At 44.0% G+C, this 22,333-nt stretch overlaps 1 protein-coding gene across 1 annotated transcript in view; it reads left to right on the forward strand.

Annotated features, from left to right (window-relative positions):
- Positions 1 to 22,333, forward strand: part of MDGA2 (MAM domain containing glycosylphosphatidylinositol anchor 2) — a 403,898-nt gene that overhangs the window by 171,053 nt on the left and 210,512 nt on the right. Inside the window, exon 3 of the mRNA XM_086613247.1 lies at positions 144 to 318. Coding sequence (XP_086469373.1) covers positions 144 to 318 — 175 coding nt within the window. The remainder of the gene's footprint in view (positions 1 to 143; positions 319 to 22,333) is intronic.

Raw genomic sequence — 22,333 nt, forward strand, 5'->3', positions numbered from 1 at the left:
TTCCATTTTCTGGAGAAGTTCCCTGAGTCCTCCAATGTAAATATGTGGCCACTGCACTGTGGTTCTCGATTTGATGAGAAGAGATCTATACTCTGCTCGCTTTTGTAGACCTCAAGTAACAATCTTTTTTGGTGCTTGCTCAGATCAGGTGGACCAAGACAGCAGGAAGTGCCTCTGACAGATTTCAAGATTCGAGTGTCTTCAATGAAACCCTGAGGATATCCAACATCCAGAGACACCAAGGAGGACGCTACTACTGCAAGGCTGAGAATGGCTTGGGTTCACCAGCCATTAAGTCCATAAGAGTGGACGTGTACTGTAAGTAAACCGCTTGGGAAATCCTTACTATGCTTTTTATTAACTTCTTGTAGGATATTTCGTTACAAAGAAGTGACCAGCTCTTTGTGAAGTCCATCTTTAGGGCAGGTTCTGCAGCGTTTGGGAATATTTATGATCAGAAGACTTGTGGCTGCACCCAGTGAAGTCAGGTGGGGCTGTTTGCATGTGGAAATATCTTTAAACAAAATCACAATACTTTGGTGAGAAAGGTGAAGCTCTGATACAACCGAGCTTGCTTAGATGTCAGAGGAAGATTTGTCTGTAGCTTGTGTAGGGTGAAGACCTAATAACGTAGCACAGCCCTTAATCTCTTGTACTTTTGGCTGTGCTTGCCCTCAAAACTGGTATGGGAGGAGGTACAGATGTGTTTTGCTGTTTTACTTTAGTTGCTGTTGAAAAATGTGGGTTTTTATGATTTTAAATGGCAATCTCATCACGTTCCTGGGAGACGCAGTTTTAAAAGCTGCACTTGGAATGTTGGGCAGTGAAAAATATGAGGTACTGGGATTGCAATGCAATGGCTGACAGAAAAAGAGAAAAAAAATGAAAACATCATTTTTTTAATGATGTAATTTAATAATTTACTGATTTAATTCCATCGTGTGCGTTTTATACTACAATAAATGCACAAAACGGAATTAAAAAAAAAAAAAAAATCCCAGTCTGAGTTGCACAGACTCCAGTGTCAGGGAGTGGATCAGGCAGATGAAGCACAGCTCTTGCTTGTGATCAGGTAGTTCAGTGCTGTAGGTTTAATGGTAAACTTTGTATCTGGCTCTGCAAATTATGTGAGTGGACTCAGCTGTTGGAAAGCAGAAGACCTGGATGCCTGGAACAACTGTGGTTTTCTGTACGCTTCAGATTGAGAAAAACTCTTCAAAATCAGTTTGAAATGCTCCAAGGATAGAAAGTCTTTGCAATATACCTTTGGAGACTCTTCTAATGCAAGTAGGGTGGTGTAAATAAGTATGTTTAAGGGCCACATAGATAGTTAGACAAAGAGCTAGAGCTCAAAGTTAACCCTTTGGTCTCCTGAGTCCTTCAAAGAGAAATCTGACTGTCTTATGACTGTGCAAGCGTTGGGCTTGTGTTTGCCAAAAAGTACCCTCTCCATCAGACGAATCTCAGGATGTACGTTGATTTAGAGACCTAAATGGTGACAATTTTTGTGGGTTAGTGATGGGGTTGGTGGAGGAGAGCAGCTGCCTTCTGGGGGGTTTCCTTGCCTGGTGCCTGCACTTAGCTTCATGATGTGCTTAACGAGCTATAACGTACCAGTGCTGAATTTGTAGGTCCTTTATGAACAATAACTGAATTAGAAGTAATTGCTCATTAACTTGTTGGAGTCCAATAATGAACAGGCAACTGTAACGACGGCGTGTAAGCAAATCACACAAAGCACTCAGTGTTTGTAAGGGGCTGGCCTGAGGCTTGCACAAGGGGCGAGCAGGATGCCTGGTCCAGGTGATGTCCAGGGCTCAGCGGTGCAGGGCATGGTCCTGGCACCCAGGGAATTCATTGAAACTTCTTTCTGGAATGTGCCTTTTTCTTTGTATCATATTTCGTTTAGCTATTAATATGTGTTCTCGGATTTACAGGTTTAATTTTGGGTTTTACATCATATGCTGCTGCTTAATATATCTCAAATACAGATGATGTCTTTCTGGAACATGACAAACTTCAGGTTCCAGCTGTGATTAGATCCTAGGTGACTTCCTGTCGTACACAGACTGGTGTTTCACTGGGCATTTTCATCTGCTAATGATCAATATTTGCAGGCAGACAGTGCTGCTGTGGTTAGCTTGAGATGCCAGTGAAGATTGAATCTAGCTGTGACAAAGATAGGAGAAAAAACCCTGCACCCCACGGAAAAGCTCATCAGAAATCGAAGTATTGGAAATTGAAATACTCCTGTCAAAATTTCCACATAGCTTAAAATAATTTTGTCTTTTTTTTTTAATTAGTTGAAATTTTCTGGTTTGATTTTCTGTTTGGTGAATATTTACTTTATAGATTGTATGTTGGATGTGCCACGTCAAGAGCTCTGGGCAGTGCTGAGCAGGAATATTGGGGGTGGGTGTGTTTGCTTGAGTAGTTGCCCATGAGACACTTTTGCTCAGAGACCCCAAAACGAAGGATAAGGATCACAAGTACTAAGCCAACGTTTTTTATCAAAATGTGTTTTGTTTTTTTAGTGAACACGTATTTAGTAAAATTACGTAGACAAAGACAATTTTCTTACAGGTCTAGTTAACTGTCAAGAACAAACCTGTGGAAACCAGTTTATATTCCCTTTTGAAAGCAAAACTTTACCACTAGCGCAACAAAGAAATGTTTTTAGTTTTTTGATGAAACCCTCAAATGTGTTTAAGGAAACATGTAAAATGCTTCTGTTTCTTAAAAAGTGTATGGGTGAAAAATCACTTTGGAAGCATCTTGGCTTATAAAGCTAAAGAGAGAAAATGATACTAAAGGTGTGTTTCATGTTACTTTGGGATCAAGAGGACTTCCTGAGGGCTAATTTAAGTCTTCAGGCTCTAATTTAAAATTCGAAAAGGCACTATATCTGTGTAGCTTGAAAATGAATTGTTGGGAAAAAAAAAATCCTCAGAAAAATCGTTGTTTCCTCATTCATCTCCATTATTGACTTGCTGCCTGGTTGGGAAATTTTAATATCAACATTTGGATGGGAAATCTCACTCTCCAGTAATTTCCTGTTTTTCATTTTCCAGTTAGCTCTGGCATTCAGCAGCATTTGGAGCTGCATTTGCTGCTACTGCAATAATTAATTACAGAGATATAAGTGGTGAACGAGCCAGAATGTTGGGCTGTGTGAGAGGAGAGGGGGTGGTTATGTTGTTATGATGGACTTTCTGCAGTCTTGAAAATACTTTTAGTTTTGTTTTTGGAGAAAGGCTCCATCAGAAGTCATGAGATGTTTTGCATGGGTCTGCACGTGTCAGGTAGCTTATCTGTTAAAGAAGTCTCAAAACATCATCATCAATTTCTCATGATCTCAGATGGCTCTGACCGTATCTTCTGACCGCTTGGTTCTAGGTCTTCAAGAGGTTCTTCATGCGTCTTCTGTAAAGAAGATCTAAGCTAAAACTCTTGGGACCAAGAGGGTGGATGCTGGGTCTCAGTTCACACGTTGCACAGCAGGATCCAGATGGACAAGTTCATTCAGTATTTGGAAGTAAATAATTTTAGTGTTCATAGATAGATGCATCTTATTCCTTCATCTCTGCGAGTTCGGTGCAGGTATAAGGACTACTTGGTGTTATTTTGGTGTACCCTGTAGTTACGATTTACCACTTTCTGAAAACTATTCAGCTATTAGTCTGAATTCTATGCTGCTCGAGGGTGTAGTATTTTTTTCTGCTCTAAGAAGTTAAACAAAACCCCAGGCGTTTTATAACTACGTTCATGGGTAAGGAACACAGCTAAGGAGTTAAACACAGACAATGGTTTTGAAAACAGCAAGAGGTGTTAAATCCTCTGCTGGACTGAAGGAAAGAAGTGCTCCATGAAGAATCATATCATGGATTATGCCAAACTAGGCTACAATCTCTTCTGTTCCTTTCACATACCCAGATCTGAGTCAAACCTTCGAAAACCAGCAGTCCTTTTTGGTCTGGTATCAAAATACTTGAATATAAAAATGGTGGAGGAGAGAAAAAAAAAAAAAAGAAAATAAAAAAGGTGGTTTGATGTTGCCAAAGTTCTCATTTCATCTACAGCTACTCTTGGAAAGAGCAAGGAGTCCTTGGCTGTTCGTGGGCAGGCACAGAGCCTCCTTCCAATGCTTTGCAACTCATCTTCTTGGTTTTCTTTGCTGGCTTCTTTTAGAAAGATCTCCTTTTTGCTTTTGGGGAGGATAGGGCCGTGTTAAATAGACTGGTAACAATCTCTTCTTTAGAAGACAACTTTCTTTCCTTACTTTATATGTCTTAAGAAAATAGTTTTTTGCTCTCCCAGCTTTGGCTGAAGATCCTCATCTCTCACATCAGATTAAAACAAACGCACTCGGTCCCCGTGGCAGCATATTCTCAGGAGAGAGGTTTCCATTCCTGCTGAGCTACCAGGAGAAGAAACTGCCCCGTATATCCAAGCTCTATTCATCCTAGACTTGAACTCTTTTTCTTCTGTCTCTGGAAGTATCTTTTTAAAGTACATCTCATCTTTCCTCTTTGAAGAAAAAGCTTTTGTACTTGACTCCTAGGAAAATTTTTGCTTGACTTACGGAGGACACTTTCTCCTTTTATAAGGAAGGAAACTTATGGTATAAATTAAGTATTTTTATTTAAAGAAGCAGAACTCCTACAAGAAAGCTTTTCTGCTTGTTCCCGAAGGATAATTTACCAGATTTTTAACAAAAAAAGCACTAATTGCTTCATTGAAAATAGATTTTTGTATTCCTCTTGCTCCACAGATAGTTACGGACACAAGGGCAAGCTGCACAGCTTCAGTGAAAGAAGGTGGAACGAAAGGTCAGGTTTATGTTAAAAAAATTTTCTAAAATTAATTTGGAGGTCAAGATGAAAAATGTTTTTCAAACAGATTTAGTGCACAGATATGTTAAGATTTTACTGTGTGGTATATGAGACACATACGTTGTGTAGAAAACACTGCTTCTTGAGGAAACCTCTAATTCCAGGATTACGAGGTTGATCTGGGAGTTTAGGGGAAACAACCATTTCTTTTGCTCAGAGATCCACTTAACCCTTTGCTTGCAGCTCTGTTTCCAGAAACTGTCCCTTTGCACAAGATTAGTTAGATCCACCATGGGGTGTTCTGTTTGCGTGACACGTATTAAGTCCATCCACCATCAGCTGCTGCTGTGTGCACTGGATTTTGGCTGCTTTTCTGTCACGATAGCATGACGGCGAGGGGGAGGCCAGGGCATCCTGATGAAGTATCTCCTATGGTGGGGATATGCCCTGCACCAATTCCAGTCCTCTGTGTATCATCATGCAGTTATAGGAGGGGAGGCTCCTGCAGACCCCTAGCTATTCCTCCTAAATACCTCTTCATGTGCGTGTAGATTGTGTGTAATATCCATGAGGGTCATAGTTACCTTGGGTCACTGTTTACCACCTGTGAGATGTCCCCAACTCTTTCACTTCTAGGTTCAAATCTCTCGTTTCAGTTTTTTAATGTGTTGCTTCTGTGGTTTTTGCTTCTCCGATGGGTCTGGTGTGGCAGCAGCAATTGGTTTGCTGTCCATCATCTCTGTTGCCGTAAGGAAGTTTGTGGTGTTGGCAACTGCAGCATCTGCCCTGGGCTAGCTGTGAACATCATCAGGACGCTTCAGGACTGGTGTTAGCAAGGCCCGTGGGTGCTCAGGATTGCATCCTAATCTTGTCCTGAATTTGAGAAAGAAGTCAAAAATATCTAGCTTTGGTCTCAATTCCGGGCTCAATCTTGATGCCCTTATTAATAGGGGTAATTTTATTCTGAAGACTACTCTTTTCATAGGTGTCGTGCATTAAAGACCTCATCAATACCTGTCTCAGACTGGAGACTTTGACAAAACACCTCATAGAATGGTGTGGGTTGGAAGGGACCTTCAAAGACCATCTAGTCCAACCTCTCTGCTGTGGGCAGGGGCATAATCAACGAGATCATGTGGCTCAAAGCCCTCTCCAACCTGACTCTGAATGTTTCCAGGAATGGGGCATCTACCACCTCTCTGGGCAACCTGTTCCAGTGTTTCACCACCCTCATTGTAAAAATTTCTTCCTTATACCCAGTCTCCTCCTACAGCTCTACCTGTCTCCCAGACTTTTTGACACAACTCAGTCCTGGAGTCAGGAGAGATGGGACCTCTCAGCTTCAACATTCACGATATGGGATTGATTGAAACATGTTCTGTGTTGACAGCTTGTTTTAGCAAAGAAGGAGCATCCCAGCTTTCCTGGCTCGGGATGACACAAAATGCTGCTGATAATACGTGTCAGATGCCAAAACTATCAAAATGCCAATCTCTTTCAGCGTTGGAGTGTGTCTCCTGGTAGCATGCGCAGTCACCAGTCTGCCAGAGAAGTGTTGCTCGGAGGGAACCCAGGGGCTGCAACTGGGAGATGGTGACGCTGATTTCCCTTACCAACCCGGAGAAGGATGTTGCAGGGAAACGCCGAGTGTCGTGCGCAGGGATGTGGTTGCGTTGCTCTCCATCTCTGTCGTCACCGTTAACGGCACCTGCGCTGCTCCGTCCCCCCCACTTGGTCCACCCCTGATTTTCTGCCCGCTGCACAAATCCTGTCATTAGGATGCAGAATCAAATGCAGTGTCAATAATTATTTGATTCCCAGTAGTTGCTTTGCTGGGCTCCTGCAGAAGTATTCCGCACCGTGCTCCAACCTCTGCTGCCGTGCGGTGCCGTAGGGCGTGAATGTGCCTGTTGGGACACCATGGCTTTGCTGGATCTGTTCATAAATGACATATACATCCGTGTGCACACAAGTGGTACCATTTGCTTACTTATTTGGAGCAAAATAGATATGATATTGAAGATACAGTACTGGGAACGGGGAGGGGAATTGGCTGAATCCACCAGCTGCTCCTCGCATCTTCGCAGCCTTCCCCAGTTCACCGCAGTCCTAAGAAGCCAGAGAAGCTGGATTTAGACTTGCTGGGATGAGGAGGAGGTGATGCTTTCTCCCAGAGTGCTATTTTTGTCTGCATGAGATAATTGCATGCTGCTCTTGAATGATAAGGAGCCTGCCCTCCGATTCCCTCTGCTTCTTACGCTGCTAGTGCGTGGCCAAGTCTGCCTGACACTGGGAAGGAAGGAGCAAAGGGAATTTTATATGGAAAAATATGAAAAAATGAGCTCTTTACACTAATCCTACTGAAGCAAATAACGTGTAAGTTCACAGGGAGGGTCTGTAGCAATGGGCTGTTTTATGCATAGAACATTGGTGGTAAAAGTGAGAATTGGAGATGGTGCCCTCTGAGTCTTGAAGTACCTCCTTAGGTAATTACCATGTTTCAGTCTTTCAGCATCCCATGTTTTCCAGTTTCCATTGCATGAGAGTGTTAAAGAAATCCCTTTCTCTCACTCAGCTTTCTCCATCCTAAATAACCTCCGGATTTTAAAATATAGGCACTGGCAGCTTCCACTTCTTTACATTCACATTATTGTTGCTCCTAGAGTGGCTTTTAGGAGAGAGTGATGTGTGTGTGTGAGCTGAACCTTTCTCCTGCACACTATAGTATTCCTTTGAGTTTTTTTTCTGAATAACACTGATGTAGCTGTTGGACTGTTAATCTTAGGATGACTAGAATGCCTGAGTAGCAGCCTAATCCTTTTTTACTCTGAGGTTCACAGGGGGAGAATGCTTTGATACCTTCTGAGGGTGGAGCTACTGGGCTCTGTGCCTTCTGTGATCATAGAATGGTTTGGGTTGGAAGGGACCTCAAAGATCATCCAGTTCCAACCCCCCTGCCATGGGCAGGGACACCCTCCACTACACCAGGTTGCCCAAAGCCTCATCCAACCTGGCCTTGAACACTGCCAGGGATGGGGCAGCCACAGCTTCTCTGGGCAACCTGTTCCAGTGCCTCACCACCCTCTGAGTGAAGAATTTCTTCCTTATATCCAGTTTAAATCTCCCCTCTTTCAGTTTAAATCCATTGCCCCTTGTCCTATCACTACATGCCTGTGTCCAAAGCCCCTCTCCAGCTTTCTTGTCACCCCTTTAGGTACTGGAAGGCTGCTGGAAGGTCTCCCCAGAGCCTTCTCTTCTCCAGGCTGAACAGCCCCAACTCTCTCAGCCTGTCTCCGTAGCAGAGGTGCTCCAGCCCTCAGATCATTTCCGTGGCCTCCTCTGGACCCACTCCAGCAGCTCCGTGTCCTTCTTGTGCTGGGGACTCCAGAGCTGAACGCAGTATTCCAGGTGGGGTCTCAGGAGAGCAGAGCAGAGGGGCAGAATCTGATAAGCAGAAGATGATAAGAGGGCTGGAGCACCTTTCCTATGAGGACAGGCTGAAAGAGTTGGGGCTGTTCAGCCTGGAGAAGAGGAGACTCCGGGGTGACCTTATAGCGGTCTTCCAGTACCTCAAGGGGGCCTACAGGAAAGATGGGGAGAGGCTGTTCAGGAGGGCCAGTTGTGATAGGACAAGGGGTAATGGTTTTAAAATAGAGGGAGGTAGATTCAGGTTGGATATTAGGAAAAAAATTTTTACCATGAGAGTTGTAGAACACTGGAACAGGTTGCCCAGAGAGGTGGTGGATGCTCCATCCCTGGAGATGTTCAAGGCCCGGTTGGACGAGGCCCTGAGCAACCTGATCTAGTTGGAGATATCCCTGTTCCTTGCAGGGGGGTTGGACTAGATGACCTTTGAAGGTCCCTTCCAGCCCTAACGATTCTATGATTCTATGAATCCTCTCCCTCGCCCTGCTGCCCACGCTGCTTTGGATGCAGCCCAGGACACGGTTGGCTTTCTGGGCTGCCAACTTGTAGAAACACAAAGATTTGGGTTCAATCCACACTAATTATATGGGTTTTGGAGCTGCAGACATGTTTGGAAAGTGAAAGTAAGTTTTCCCGTGGGAGGAGGAGAGGAGTGCAAGCAGCTGCTTTAGAGATGACACACTTGTGTGCTCGAGGCTTTTCTGTGGGAGTGTCAGAGACGTGGCAGAAAGCTGGATGTTAGCATGGACCAGTTGGGACTAAGCCGTCTCATTGCGTCCTCCTGGACGGCTGAGCATTGGTAGGGCTGTTGTGATTGTGAAGAAGCAACAGCAGCAGCTGCTGAAGCTACACTCAGATGTCCTAACAGCCAAACTTGCGACCTGCTATTTCCTGATCCATCCCTTTTTGTTTCCAGCACCATTTTGAAACTCTTTTCTGCTAGAAGAGAGAAAAAAGTATTGTGCATAGCAGCTGGGGTCACTGGAACAGCAGCAGCTGGGGATGCTCACTGGTGCTCTAGATACCTCGTGCAGGTTGGCCACCCCATGACTGCAGTGTTACTGGGAGCACAGTGAGAAAGTGATGGAGGAGGAAAACAAGTGACACCCAGTGCTGTCAGACAAGGTTGTTCTTTTTTTAAAACCAACCTCTTGGTGCATTGCCAGGTGGTGGCTGAAGACTCCAGCCCCTATCTGAGAATTTTTGCAATGGCTGAAACAACAGGTGATTCTGCCCCTTTACACTCATGAGACCCCCCCCTGCAGTGCTGCGTTCAGCTCTGGGGTCCCCAGCATCAGAAGGACATGGAGCTGCTGGAGCAGGTCCAGAGGAGGCCACGGAGATGATCCGAGGGCTGGAGCACCTCTGCTATGGAGACAGGCTGAGAGAGCTGGGGCTGTTCAGCCTGGAGAAGAGAAGGCTCCGGGGTGATCTTATTGCAGCCTTCCAGTACCTAAAGGGGTCCTACAGGAAAGCTGGAGAGGGACTTTTTCCAAGGGTGTGTAGTGACAGGACAAGGGGCAATGGCTTTAAACTGAAAGAGGGGAGATTTAGATGAGATCTAAGGAAGAGATTTTTTACAATGAGGGAGGTGAGGCACTGGCACAGGTTGCCCAGAGAAGCTGTGGCTGCCCCATCCCTGGCAGTGTTCAAGGCCAGGTTGGATGAGGCTTTGAGCAACCTGGTGTAGTGGAGGGTGTCCCTGCCCATGGCAGGGGGGTTGGAACTAGATGATCTTTGAGGTCCCTTCCAACCCAAACCCTTCTGTGGTTCTATGAACAGAGCAGTAAAATGTGAACATCTTTAGGAATTTGTATCTTTCCTTATAAAAAATATAGGAGGAGTGGATTTTTTCTCCCTGTCATGGCTTTGGCCATTCCTTGTGCGTGCTTTTTCCGTCACCCTGGGAGAATCTGCTTATCCCTCACTATTTTTCTGATGAATCCTTTGGCTGGACGGTTGGATGACGGAGAATTATTCTGCCTAATTATCGCCTGAGGAGGTACAAGATTGCGGTGGAGGATGCGTTTGGGAAGCTGAAGGGCAGGTGATGGTGTCTCCCAAATAGATCAGAGGCTACTGTATAGCAATATTTGGCTGAAATTAGTCTCCTGCTATGCATGTGCACGTCATCCAGGGGGGTAAGGAAGAACACCCAGATGAGGGTGGGAGTGTTGCAGAATTTCGGAGGGCAATGAAAAACCAGTGAGCTACCTTTTGTTCTCCAGGAAGATGTTTGCCTCAGGTGTACAAGCAGAAATGCCTTTTGTAAAGATTTGCCTTTTTTTTGGTTCTGTTTTTTGTTTTGTTTTTTTTTTTTTTAAAAAAAAAAAAGAAATCAGTGCATATATATATATTTCAGGGTTTTTTTTGTAGCTTTTCATCTTTTTTAATGGAAAAGAATTTGTCTGAAGATGGAAGACTGTGCTTTTTCACTGCAGAAGACCTGGCTTATTCCTGCTTTTTGCACAGTCGTTACACGTTCGAGTATAGAGGTTTCTGTTTCCCCTGGTTTGGGGAAGCGTCACGTTCTTTGGTAGTGTGTTGGTGCTGGTTTCAGTTGAGGTCTTGGTCCCCAGTGTGGGACAGCAGGGTGGGCTGTCATGGAGTTGTTGTGAAACGAGGTCTCCCTGTGCATTGGCATGAAAGCCACCAGAGTTGAACCAAACCATTGTTCTTAACAAAAATGGGAGTATAAATAGAATCATAGAATGGTTTGGGTTGGAAGGGACCTCAAAGATCATCCAGTCCCAACCCCTCTGCCATGGGCAGGGAAATGGTGTAAAGGTATTTCATGAGAGCCTCTGGCAACAGAGCCATACTGCTTCCATCTAAATTTGGATTTTTATTCTTATTATCTTGTACATTTGATTTGGAAATTGGGTATCAAATGCCTGGGCATCCTGATCTAATGATTTGACTGAGTAGATGAGAAAGTTTACGGTAGGTGACTGACAGTGCATTTTGGACTGGGACAATTTCAAACCACGTTTCGATTTTGCTGGTAAGACAGGGTTTGTAGAAGCATTAATGCCAGCATTTGAAGTAATTTACCTTCTCTGAAAGCCTTGTGCACGGGTTGCTGGTGGTGTCTCCGATACCATCCTTGGTGGTGGAGCTCGTCGTGGCAGCTTGGAGACTGTTGTAGGTACTACTGGTAGAAATCACGCTTGCGTCTCTGCTACTTGTCCTAGCAGTGAAAGGTGTTTTTGTGATGTTAAGGGATGAGAAGCTGGGAGTAAGCATGTTTAGGAACGTTAATTGAAGCACAACTGGGTGCACATGGGCATTACTCAGCACAGTGGTCCATGGCAATGGTATGGATAACGTAAGGAAGGATGTAGTGGTGTGTTGTGGAACGAGTCAGGGAGCTGTACCATAAAATATTCCTGCAAACGTGGGCTGACAATAATTTCAATACCTTTTTATACCCCCAGCAGACACTTTCAGCCTGAATTAAATAGCTTTGCAGTGACTGTTAAATGTTATCAGTTCCTTACTAGCTTCTGTGAGTTCTCATTTTCTACAATGAAAATCTTTGTACGAGCAAGAGGGGGGAAAAAAAAGAAGAAAAGCAAAGCCTGATGTTGTTTGCACTGATGAAAGGTTGTACTCAATACTTGTAAAATGCCAAAAAAAATACTTGTATGTTCAGAATTGAGCCAGAATGATCAAATGCTTCGGGAGCTGCAAAATTCCTGGTTTGTGGTACACTTGCAATCATGTTTTTCGTGGTAAACTTTCTTGTTTTAATTCAGCTCAGAATGGTCTTTTGGGACTGGAGAGAAGTTTTGTGTGTGGAGGGGGTGGTCGAGGTGGAGTGAGCAGCTGGGTTCTCCCCCTGGGAGATGAGGTCTTTCCAGTCTGAACCCAGGTGCACAGCACAGAGCATCTCTGGTGGGCTGCAAGGAAGGGCAGTCATGGTTGGCTTTGCTTTATGTTACTTTATTTTATTTACTTTATTTTTTTAAATTATATTTTATTTTTGAATTTTATTTTTTAAATTATATTTTATTATTTTATTTTTTATCTTTGCTTTTTTATTTTTCATGTTTTAATTTATTTTGTTTTTTTAACTGCGTTATAATAATTATTATAATTATAATAATCTCATTTCCAGCTCTGTGTGCAAACCCCTGAACTGACCAGCCATTCAGGAGAGTCTGAAAACGTGCGTGTCCTTCTCCTACACTGCGTTTTAGCCCCTTGTTGCTACTTTTAAGCCTTGCCAGGCAACTGTGCACAATGGTCTGTCGTGACTTACTGCTCAGAAGAAAAACTTTTCTCTTTAAAACCTGTTGGAACTTGAACTGGAAATGCTGGGAAATGATCCTGGCTGCTGCCCCAGGCACCGCATCTGATCCCTTTGGGGTGTGTTTGAGTTCAATCCCGAAGGGAGAATTATAGAATCATAGAATGGTTAGGGCTGGAAGGGACCTTCAAAGGTCAAGAAGGAGGAGGATGTTGTTTTGCCCCATGTGGTTGCCTTCACCTTCCCTGGGTTTGTGCTGGGTTGGGCTTGTTTTCTGAAAGTGTTTCAATTTAGAGTGCTTGATGGAAAGTCATGTGAAGTGTACTGACCTTGTTGTCCAAAATAAGAGCATCATTTAGACAGAGAGCCAGGTCTATATGTCCTTTTTTATAATGCAAACCTCTTGCAGCCCTTCTGCTTCCTAGTAGAAACATACAGTTGAAAATACCAACCTGAAATGATGTAGGTCGGTGTAGAGATTTCCCGTAGGGTGCGAATCCAAATCCTGGATGAAATGAAATTTGTAGTGAACACCTTAAGGATGAGTAATGTAGCCCAGGAATGGAGGTGGTACAATCCCTGCTTACCATAAGGCACTGAGTCTACATGTGTAATTTGCTGAACTCAATGTTTCCAGGATGGTTCTCTTTGTAGGAGTCTATCATCAGTGTCAAGCCTTCTGTCTTTACTAATTTTATTAGAGCTGGAGAGTCGGTTTAAGGAACAAGAGCTGCAAGTCAGAAGCACCAGTAATGTGACAGTCAGTGCCTGTATGGCATTTTTTAATAAGAAACCCCCAAATTTCCAGCGTGTTGGTAATATAGGACAAGGAAGAGCGATTCTCACGTCTGCTGCACTTGACTGCAGTGGTGTGATGAGCAGTCTACTGGAAGAGGGGAGGTTTCAATTAGATCTAAGGAAGAAATTCTTTGCTCTGAGGGTGATGAGGCACTGGACCAGGTTGCCCGGAGAAGTTGTGGCTGCCCCATCCCTGGAAGTGTTCAAGGCCAGGTTGGATGAGGCTTTGGGCAACCTGGTGTAGTGGAGGGTGTCCCTGCCCATGGCAGGGGGGTTGGAACTGGATGATCTTTGAGGTCCCTTCCAACCCAAACCGTTCTGGGATTCTATAAACCGAATCGGATAGACCGAGTTCATCTGCCCTTCTCCCAAAGTGAGCCAAATACTCCTTTTTGGGTTTTTTTTTAGGACAAGAAGATTTTTCAGGGGTTAATTTTAGGTTTTGCAGCAGTTAAAGCTCCGGGTCACCAGTGTAAGGGCGATGGAGCACTTGAAGGTGTTTTATGGAACTTTTCCAAGGGTGTGTAGTGACAGGACAAGGTGCGATGGCTTTAAAATGAAAGAGAGGAGATTTAGATTAGATCTAAGGAAGAAATTTTTCACTCTGAGGGTGGTGAGGCACTGGAACAGGTTGCTCAGAGAAGTTGTAGATGCCCCATCCCTGGAAGTGTTCAAGGCCAGGTTGGATGAGGCTTTGGGCAACCTGGTGTAGTGGAGGGTGTCCCTGCCCATGGCCGGGGGTTTGGAACTGGATGATATTTGAGGTCCCTTCCAACCATTCAATGATTTTATGAAGCATCTCTGTGGAAGGCTGCTCTTCCAGACATGATGGGAAGACAGTGTGATTGCTATGAGTTTATCTGTTTTCCAGTACTTTTCTTGCCAGCCATGCTTGGGGTGAGGCATGTGTTTACCATCACCTGCAAATACGAAACCCCGGCAGGTGCTACGAGCAGTCCAGGAGAAGCCAAGCAGTGGGGTGGTGGGGTTTGGCAGAGGAGTGGGACTTCAGGAAGGAAATCTGGAGAGCACAGCCTCTTGATTTCCTTGGGTTGTTACAATGAGATGTATTTTAGACACCAATTGCAGCCTCATCATCTGGAGACCACCACAAGGTTTTTAGACATCCCTCCGATGCCGACGTGACCGGCAGCTTCATCCCAGCTCACCTTTCCCGAGTCAAGCGCTGGAGTTCCTCAGAGCTGAATTTCCCACTTCTCTTGTTTAAATATAATTTTAAATGCAGCTGCTAATTTAAGACTTGGCAACCTGCTGATGGCCTCATCTGAAATGATGTTGGTTTGCTTAATAGCTTGGGATTTTTGTACAGTAGGTGTTGGGGCTGCAGAGTCCCTAATAGCACATTTTGGAGTGCTGATGGATTTTTAAATAGCCTGCCAGCATTAAGGCAGGCTTTCCTGTAATCTGTGTTTTCCAGTAAAATAGGAGCCTGGTTAACCTACTGGTCTGCAGTTTTCAGGAAAGCTATTCATGCTCCTTCCCTCCTTTTCACTCTCCCTTGTTTTTTGCCTTCATCGCTCCACGCACGGCACTTAATTGATGTGCTGCAAGCAGCATCTCTGTGGCAGGGCCAGGGAGGAAGAGGAGGAGGAGCAGGAGAGGGGCATTGGGATTTTATATCTGGAAACATCAGTCCACGCAGTTCCTTATAAAAAATTAAAACTGCAAGCTGATGCATACCCTTTTCCTTGTGGATAGCCTGCACGGACAGTGACCCCTGTCAAGGTACACTTTGTTTGGGAAAAAAAAACTTTATATAATCCTCTCCTTGCAGTAGAAGAGAGCAGTTGTGGGTATGCAACTGTCCCCATGTATTGTATGCTTTGCTACTTGCTGACAGGATTTTGGGGGGATTTTTTTTTTTCTCCCCAGGTATTTTTCAGTTTGCACATGCAAATATCTGTTAGGTCGCTGGGGTGCAACATACAGGAACTTCTAATGGATGCAGATTTTCAGAAAAAAATTCCTATCTTGTTCACATTTCCTTTTGTTGAAGTATCTGCGTTGCCTACGCTTGGTAAAACTATAGTTAAAGTAAGTTGTAACGTACCCTCCTGTGCCACCCTGGCACCATGAGCTGGGAATTTGGAGCAACCTGTAACTTCTAATGGGGTGTGAGAGTATGTGTAGTGTCAAAATTTAATGCATCCTGTTTTATCTAGCTGGAGGCACTGCTCATAAATTAAACAGCCAGTGATTAGTGATGAAATGAAATATTGCATAACCAGGGTTTGAAACAGCTGATGTCTCGCATGGCTTTTTGTAGCTTCTTGATAAACGGGCACCAAGTGGCACGGAGCTGAGGACTTTAAGGAGGCAGCTGTGACCTCAGAAACAGGTTGGACAGATTTGAAAAGTGGTTTCTGAAATATGTTTTGGGGAGAGTGTGTCCTTAGCTTCTGCAAAGGAAAATAACTAAATAAATAGTAAATAATAAATAATAATAAATAAATAATAAAGGAAGGTCTGTGAGTTGAGATGAGTGTGAACGTGTCGTAACCGTGCCGTGTAGCTCTGGAAAGCAGAAATATGGCATTTGGAAGGAGATGAGGGGATGTTTCTGTAAGGAATTGATATATCCCTTCTGCTCTAGTGCTTCTTGGTCTGGGGAGGGCTGCATCCTTCCTCGGGGAAGGTGTGAGTTGATGGTCAAGGTCGGAGGAGTGAGAGGATGAGCAGGAAAGGTTGCTGGTGCAGGAGTCAAACGATTCGTGAGGATTGTTCGTGGCGAAGAGGAGAATTCCAAGGAAGGGTGCAGTTAATAGGAGCCTTCAGATGGACAAAAGAAAAGGAGAATTTTTCTTTTTCTGAAGATCCCTGAAGGATCAGACAGGCGGTGATTGGCTTAAATTGCAGTGAGAGATGTAGATTAGACAGCAGGAAAAGCTGTTTGATGCTGGAGATGGGCAGATACTGAAACAGGAGCTCCAGGGGACTGGGAGCATCTACTGCAGGGAGCTCTTTAAGGACAGGCTGGAGGAGCATCTCTTGGTGCTGGCAGTGGCAAAGCCAGTCCTGTCTCCAGGCACAGGAAAGGGTGACCCAGAGCTTAGTGGAGCTTTTCTGGCCCTTTTTTGGAGGATTCTGTTCCCAGCATCAGTCCTGACCAGGGCTGTGACGTGGCTTCCACACAAGACCATCACAGGCTGAGGTGGCATTTCTTCAAGAAGGGAAAATGCAGAAGAACTATTGGAACACACAGAGATTAGGCAACTGGACAACTGAACTGGGGGAAAAAAAAAAACACAACCTCTCCCCACCCCTCACATACTCCAGCCCCCACCAAATCAAAGCATATATCATATTATTATTATGCTTTCTAAAAATACAGCTCGAGAGAGATGCAGCTCGATTGCTGGTGTATGATGATTTTTTTTCTCTGTATTTGTATGAAATAATAATTAGTCTCTTTTGAAAGCAGAGAATGCCAACCAGCTCAGAGGCCATTATTTACTTTATCTTTGCATAAATCTGTCAATGCTGGGAGGAATCTGTACATGTTATTTAAGCTTTGGACCTGAATTCCCGCGTACTTACACTGCTCATTTGCTGATTATATTCGTACTAGATCCAGAAGATCCACTGAAATAAATTAGAGCAGAGTTGGGCCCACTGTGTTTATGGGATGGCACAGCCCAACACCAGTGCAGTCTGCAGGACTGTGAATGGCATGGGCTGGTTTGAAATTAAACAGAGGAAGGCAGGATGTGTTAAAATATCCCAACAGAGAGCCTGTTTGCCAGCTGTTGGATTGTTTTCCTCTGGCGGTATCTGCAAAGCAATTAGGCATAAATAAAAACTTCTCGAGATGCTTTCAAGGAAATATTGACCGCTAATGTTTTAATTAAGGCACATTGAAGCAGAAACATTTGAATCAACAATCTGGACAATAGCAAAGCAGGTGGGGCTTCAGAAGAGGAGACTTGTTCACCATCCTCCTCATAAAACATCCAGTCTGTACCCATGACCCAAGTGTCCGTTTAAATTAGGTATATGGAGGTTGGATTAGATGATCTCTGAGGTCCCTTCCAGCCTATGCCATTCTATGATCTTACCCCTCTTGGTCTTAATAATCAAAAAATTGAAGAACAGGCGGTTTTAAAATAAGCTTAGCCCATCATTCACATCCATAAACAAAACATGTTTGTGCACTGAACTGTTGCACTCATGGAGTGGTATGAGACAGCCCTCCTGAGAGCACCCATCTCCTTACTGGTGGCAAGGTGGTTCTGCAGGGCTGGAGGATCGCTGGCGTTGCCTTGCACCACAGCAGCATTTCTCCAGCATTGCTGCTAAGATGAGAAGAGGTAAATGTGTTCTGCAAGCTGCTGGAGAGGGAAGAATGGATGGAGCAGTTGTCTTGGGAGCTTGACCTGGCTGTGACTTTCACAGAATAACAGAATGCAAAGCCAGTGCTGAAAGCGTTCGATTTTCAGGGGGATGGTGGATATTGGATTACTCCTGATCAAACCATCCCTTCCTTGCACAGGAACGGACTAATTTTCCCATTAATGCTTCGGCTGGGTTACCAGACCCAAACCCACCGCGTCAGCTTCAGTGGGCTGTGGCTAAACTGAAACAGGGGCACAGACCTGCAGGAAGAGCCCCATCCCTGGAAGTGTTCAAGGCCAGGTTGGATGAGGCTTTGGGCAACCTGGTGTAGTGGAGGGTGTCCCTGCCCATGGCAGGGGGGTTGGAACTGGATGATCTTTGAGGTCCGTTCCAACCCAAACCGTTCTATGATTTTATGAAAGGTGCAGGTTATTAACAGCATGTGGAGACCACCTTCATGCTGTGGAACTTTATTAAGAAAATAGAGTTGCTCCTTCTCTGAGGGCATGTGGCACTGGCACAGCACAGTGTCATGCCAGCCTTCCTGGGCAGGAGCTCTGCTGGATAGACAAGCCCTAGGAATGTTTTCTTTGTTGAAGGGTTGTTTTCTAATTCTGGAAGTTTGGGGTTATAGCTTTTTGCTGAGTAACTCAACAGAACAGAAGGGACTTTAACCAGACCAGGAGAATCTTGCAGCCCTTTTCTCATTGAAATTTATGCTGAAAATATGAATGTGCTTTGGGAAACATCGAGTAGAAAGAGATAAATAGCCACCCTAACATGTAAAGATCCCAAGGAAATCAATTACTAGAAAAAGATGGGGTTTTTTTTGTTCTTTTTTTGAAAGAAAAACAGCAAAAAAGCACAGCGCTGGGCCTGTGAAGATACTGCCCCTTTAAAAAAAGAAATCACAAACCGCATCCTAAAGAAGCTTCAGTGGGTACCCTCTGAAATTCAGCCTACGTTCTCCCCATCCGTCTGTCCCGCAGTGTATGCCATTGTTCATAGTATATTCTTTCTTCCTTGAGGAAATCCAGTGTGTCAGTCATCATGGGATGGCAAATGTTGAGCTTTAATAACCTACTTGAGGCTGTCCTCAGCGTGGAGATCAGAGTAAGGGGCTTGGAGTCTGATAAAACTCAACCATGCCCAATTCTCATCGGTTTGTGATTTGGTGATGACCTGGTTTTACAAGTATGGTCAATATTTTCTGGGCTAGACCAGCGTTGGATTTAGCTTTTTTGATGAGCCATTATGCATTAGGTATGGCCAGTGTAGGTGGCAAGAGAAGCTGAAAGTGATGATGCATTTAATTGGTTAACTAGGATCTTCTGGAACCAAGCTGTGACCTTCTCAATTGCTTTTTTATGGATTTTGTGGATGGGGAATATAGGCAAAACACAGATCCCATCTTAAAAAAAACCAAACAAACCACCTTCACTTCTTCAAAGACTGGTCTAGAACAGTAAGGATAGTAGACTCAAAATTTTAAAGGATGTTTGCATGACTATTTGATCTCTGACTGTGGGATTTTTTGGTGTTTTTTTATCAAACATCCCCCCAAAACCAACCAACCAACCAAAAAACCCCGTAGTATTTTATCAACATTTCTAATTTTATTAACTGGCATATTTGAAACATATTAGCCACAGGCTTGGACTATGATTTCGTTTATTTCCGTAACTTAATTACGGAGGAACTCGGTGAAAGCAGAGTCACCTTGAGGAAAGTCAATACTGGTCAAAAGTACTTGGTTTTCACAGGGTTGCTTTTTTAATCCCCTATAACTCAATGAAATCAGTATCTTGAAAGAAAACTTTGGAGCAATTCAACTGGCCATGCATTTGAATTAACCTCTTATTTAAATGCATCAAGGGGCTTGTGGCTCTTAGTTTTCAGCCTTTCTGCAAACTGCTCTGTCATCTCCCTCGCCTCTCATTCTCAAAGTTTTCTTAGTGCCTACGCTTGCTCATGCTGCTACTTTCTCTCTCTCCTTTTACTTAGAAAGTGCTGAACAAAAAATGAAATTCCATTAAAACAATGCCGTAACTTCATGAAGGTTCCAGTACATCTCATTAGTGTTTGCTGGCTGTTTCAAAGACTATTCATTATTCTCAAGAAATTTATTAAGCATTGTTTACGCATATTTTAGTATTTTTTAAGTAAAGGAGGAAAAGCAGATATTAACATATTGGATGGTTAATTTAATCGTAGAATAGAATATTACAGTTGGAAGGGACCTACAATGATCATCTGGTCCTACTGCCTGATGACTTCAGGGCTGACCAAAAGTGAAAGCATGTTGTTAAGGGCATCATTCAAATGCCTCTTCAACACTGACAGGCTTGGAGCATCGACCACCTCTCTAGGAAGCCTGTTCCAGTGTTTGACCACCTTCTCAGTAAAGAAATGCTTCCTGATGTCCAGTCTAAACCATTCCCGTGCGTCCTGTCCCTCAATACCGTTACACAGTATAAGGATACAATGGATAAGGGGATCCGTTACTCAAAACTGTATGTGGATCAAAGTGTATTTTTGTTTTTCAAGGACCTCTTGGAGCTGGTATCTTAGAAAAACTTGGACATGATACTGAGCAACACACTTCTAGTTTACCTGGCTTTGAGCAGGGGGGCGGATAGCGCGCTCTTCCACCTCAACTATTTGATGATTCTGTGAAGTCTTGCAATTCCTGAATTGCTGCAAAATGTATATTGCATTTTCATATTTAAACTGGACTAAGTTGTAAATTAAAAAAAAAAAAAAGAAAGAAAAATTGAACTGTCTTTTGAGATTTTAAGGTGCCACGTATGAAGATTTTCTTGTTGCTGGTTTTTTATATACTGGATCAAAAAGCTTTCCCGTATCTTTATCTTCACTGATTGCTCAGATCTCTTCAGTTGTCTCGAATGGGAGGAAAACGAAATGGCTGTGATAGAAGGCAGATTAAAGGAACAATGAAATCCAAACTTAGCTCACGACCTACGGGTTCTTAAAAAAAATTACTATTCACCGTAGACCAAAGAGCTTTATGCATAACCTCCTCTGTTACATGCTTGGCATGTAGTAGCATCAGCTGATGATATATTAAATAGCTGAGGGACTAGATTCCCTGATTTTTTTGCACAGAGAGAATCAACCTTGCAGCCTGAAAGGCTTGTGTGAGTGTGATGTCTCTCAGCGTGAGAGACCTTCTCCCGGAGTCAGCCGTGGAGGTAAGAGGAGTTGACATCATGGCTTTCCGTCTTCCCGGGCGTGTAATCGTGTGGTGTGTCCGTCGTCTGTGTTGGCTCTTAGTCTAAGTGGAACGGGTGGAAAAAATAACTTTAAAAGATATGTGTCCCTCCTGTTTTAAGCAGACAGATATTGAGCGTTCTGATGAAAATTTTTCTTGACTTTGATTTGGAAGTAAATGAATGGAAGCTGACAAACTCTACGTGCAGACCTCTTCCGTTGACCATATCTTTCTGGGAGGCACGTTTACAAGCCAGCCTGTAAAGCTGGGGCTTCATCCTGGCTTGGCACTGCCAAGGGTTGTGTGAGCCTGGCCAAAATCACGTGAAAAAAAAAACTAATAAATACGCAGGTTGCTGTTTTTTTACCCAAATGGGATGGAGAAGAGTAGGAAGCTTCATTCTGGGAGTTGCTGCCATTGCTGTCACTGTTTAACTAAACATCCCTGCTAGGATGGTGGCAGAGAGGACAGTAAATTTGGGCAGCACATGTTTTTCGTGCTGACATGAGCTCATACCACGTGGTGATTGGTGATTTGGGTGTTCAGAGGCAGGAGTCAAATTCTGTACATCACTGATTGCGCCCTTTGCTTGTGTTAATTAGTCTGGCACAGATTGACTCTCGGGGGTCACAGAGCTCCTGACCTGTGCATGGGTCAACCCAGCTGCTTGAGCTCTTGCTGCACATGTAGATGTTCATTGGGGAGCCTCCAGCATCGTTACTGTCTTCCCATGTGGGTGCAATGTTGGGAGAGACTCCTGGAGTTGATAGGAGTGTGAGTCAAAAGCTTTCAGGCTGTAGGATTTAGCAGGCTCCTTCCTGGCTTCCTTAGCAGAAGTTCTGTGCAGGAGCTATATGGTGCAAAGGTACTTGTATGGGTCTTAGGAGGCTCCCAGGTGCTCTCTTGGGTGTTGGAGGGCTTCCTGGAACTCTTTTTTGTTTTTGTTAACATTGTCCCCCGTTTCCAGAGGTACAGTTGTAACTGTCCCAGTGATTTGGGGACTTGTTAGGGTAAAGGTTGCTCAAGTGAAATGTGAACAAAGTGGGCGACCTCTCGCATCTTGGGACGATTGTCAGGAATAAAGGGAGTCTTTCCCTGTGGCGGATGCTAATTAAGAGTCTGTTGGAGCACTTATGGGGAAATAAATCATTTGGTTCTGCCTGTATAAGCTGATATCCGATGGAGATGTTAGTAATAACAGTATCTACAAAGAAAGCATGAACAAAAATCTTGCTTTTCTTTGACTTCAGTGGAGTCATTTCTCAACTTCAGTGTCATTCACTTCGGTTTCAAATCTCTTGCAAGAAAAAGCTCAATTTCATTTGTTGAATGATCTTCTTGGATTAATTAGCATCGATTTGGTAACTACATGTTAACACATCAGTGTAGATAGTGCTGCTAATGCCTGGTTTGGACTTGCTGCTTTTTTTTCCTTCTCTC

The sequence above is a fragment of the Tauraco erythrolophus genome, chromosome 6, assembly GCF_009769465.1.
Source record: "Tauraco erythrolophus isolate bTauEry1 chromosome 6, bTauEry1.pri, whole genome shotgun sequence".
NCBI lineage: Eukaryota > Metazoa > Chordata > Aves > Musophagiformes > Musophagidae > Tauraco > Tauraco erythrolophus.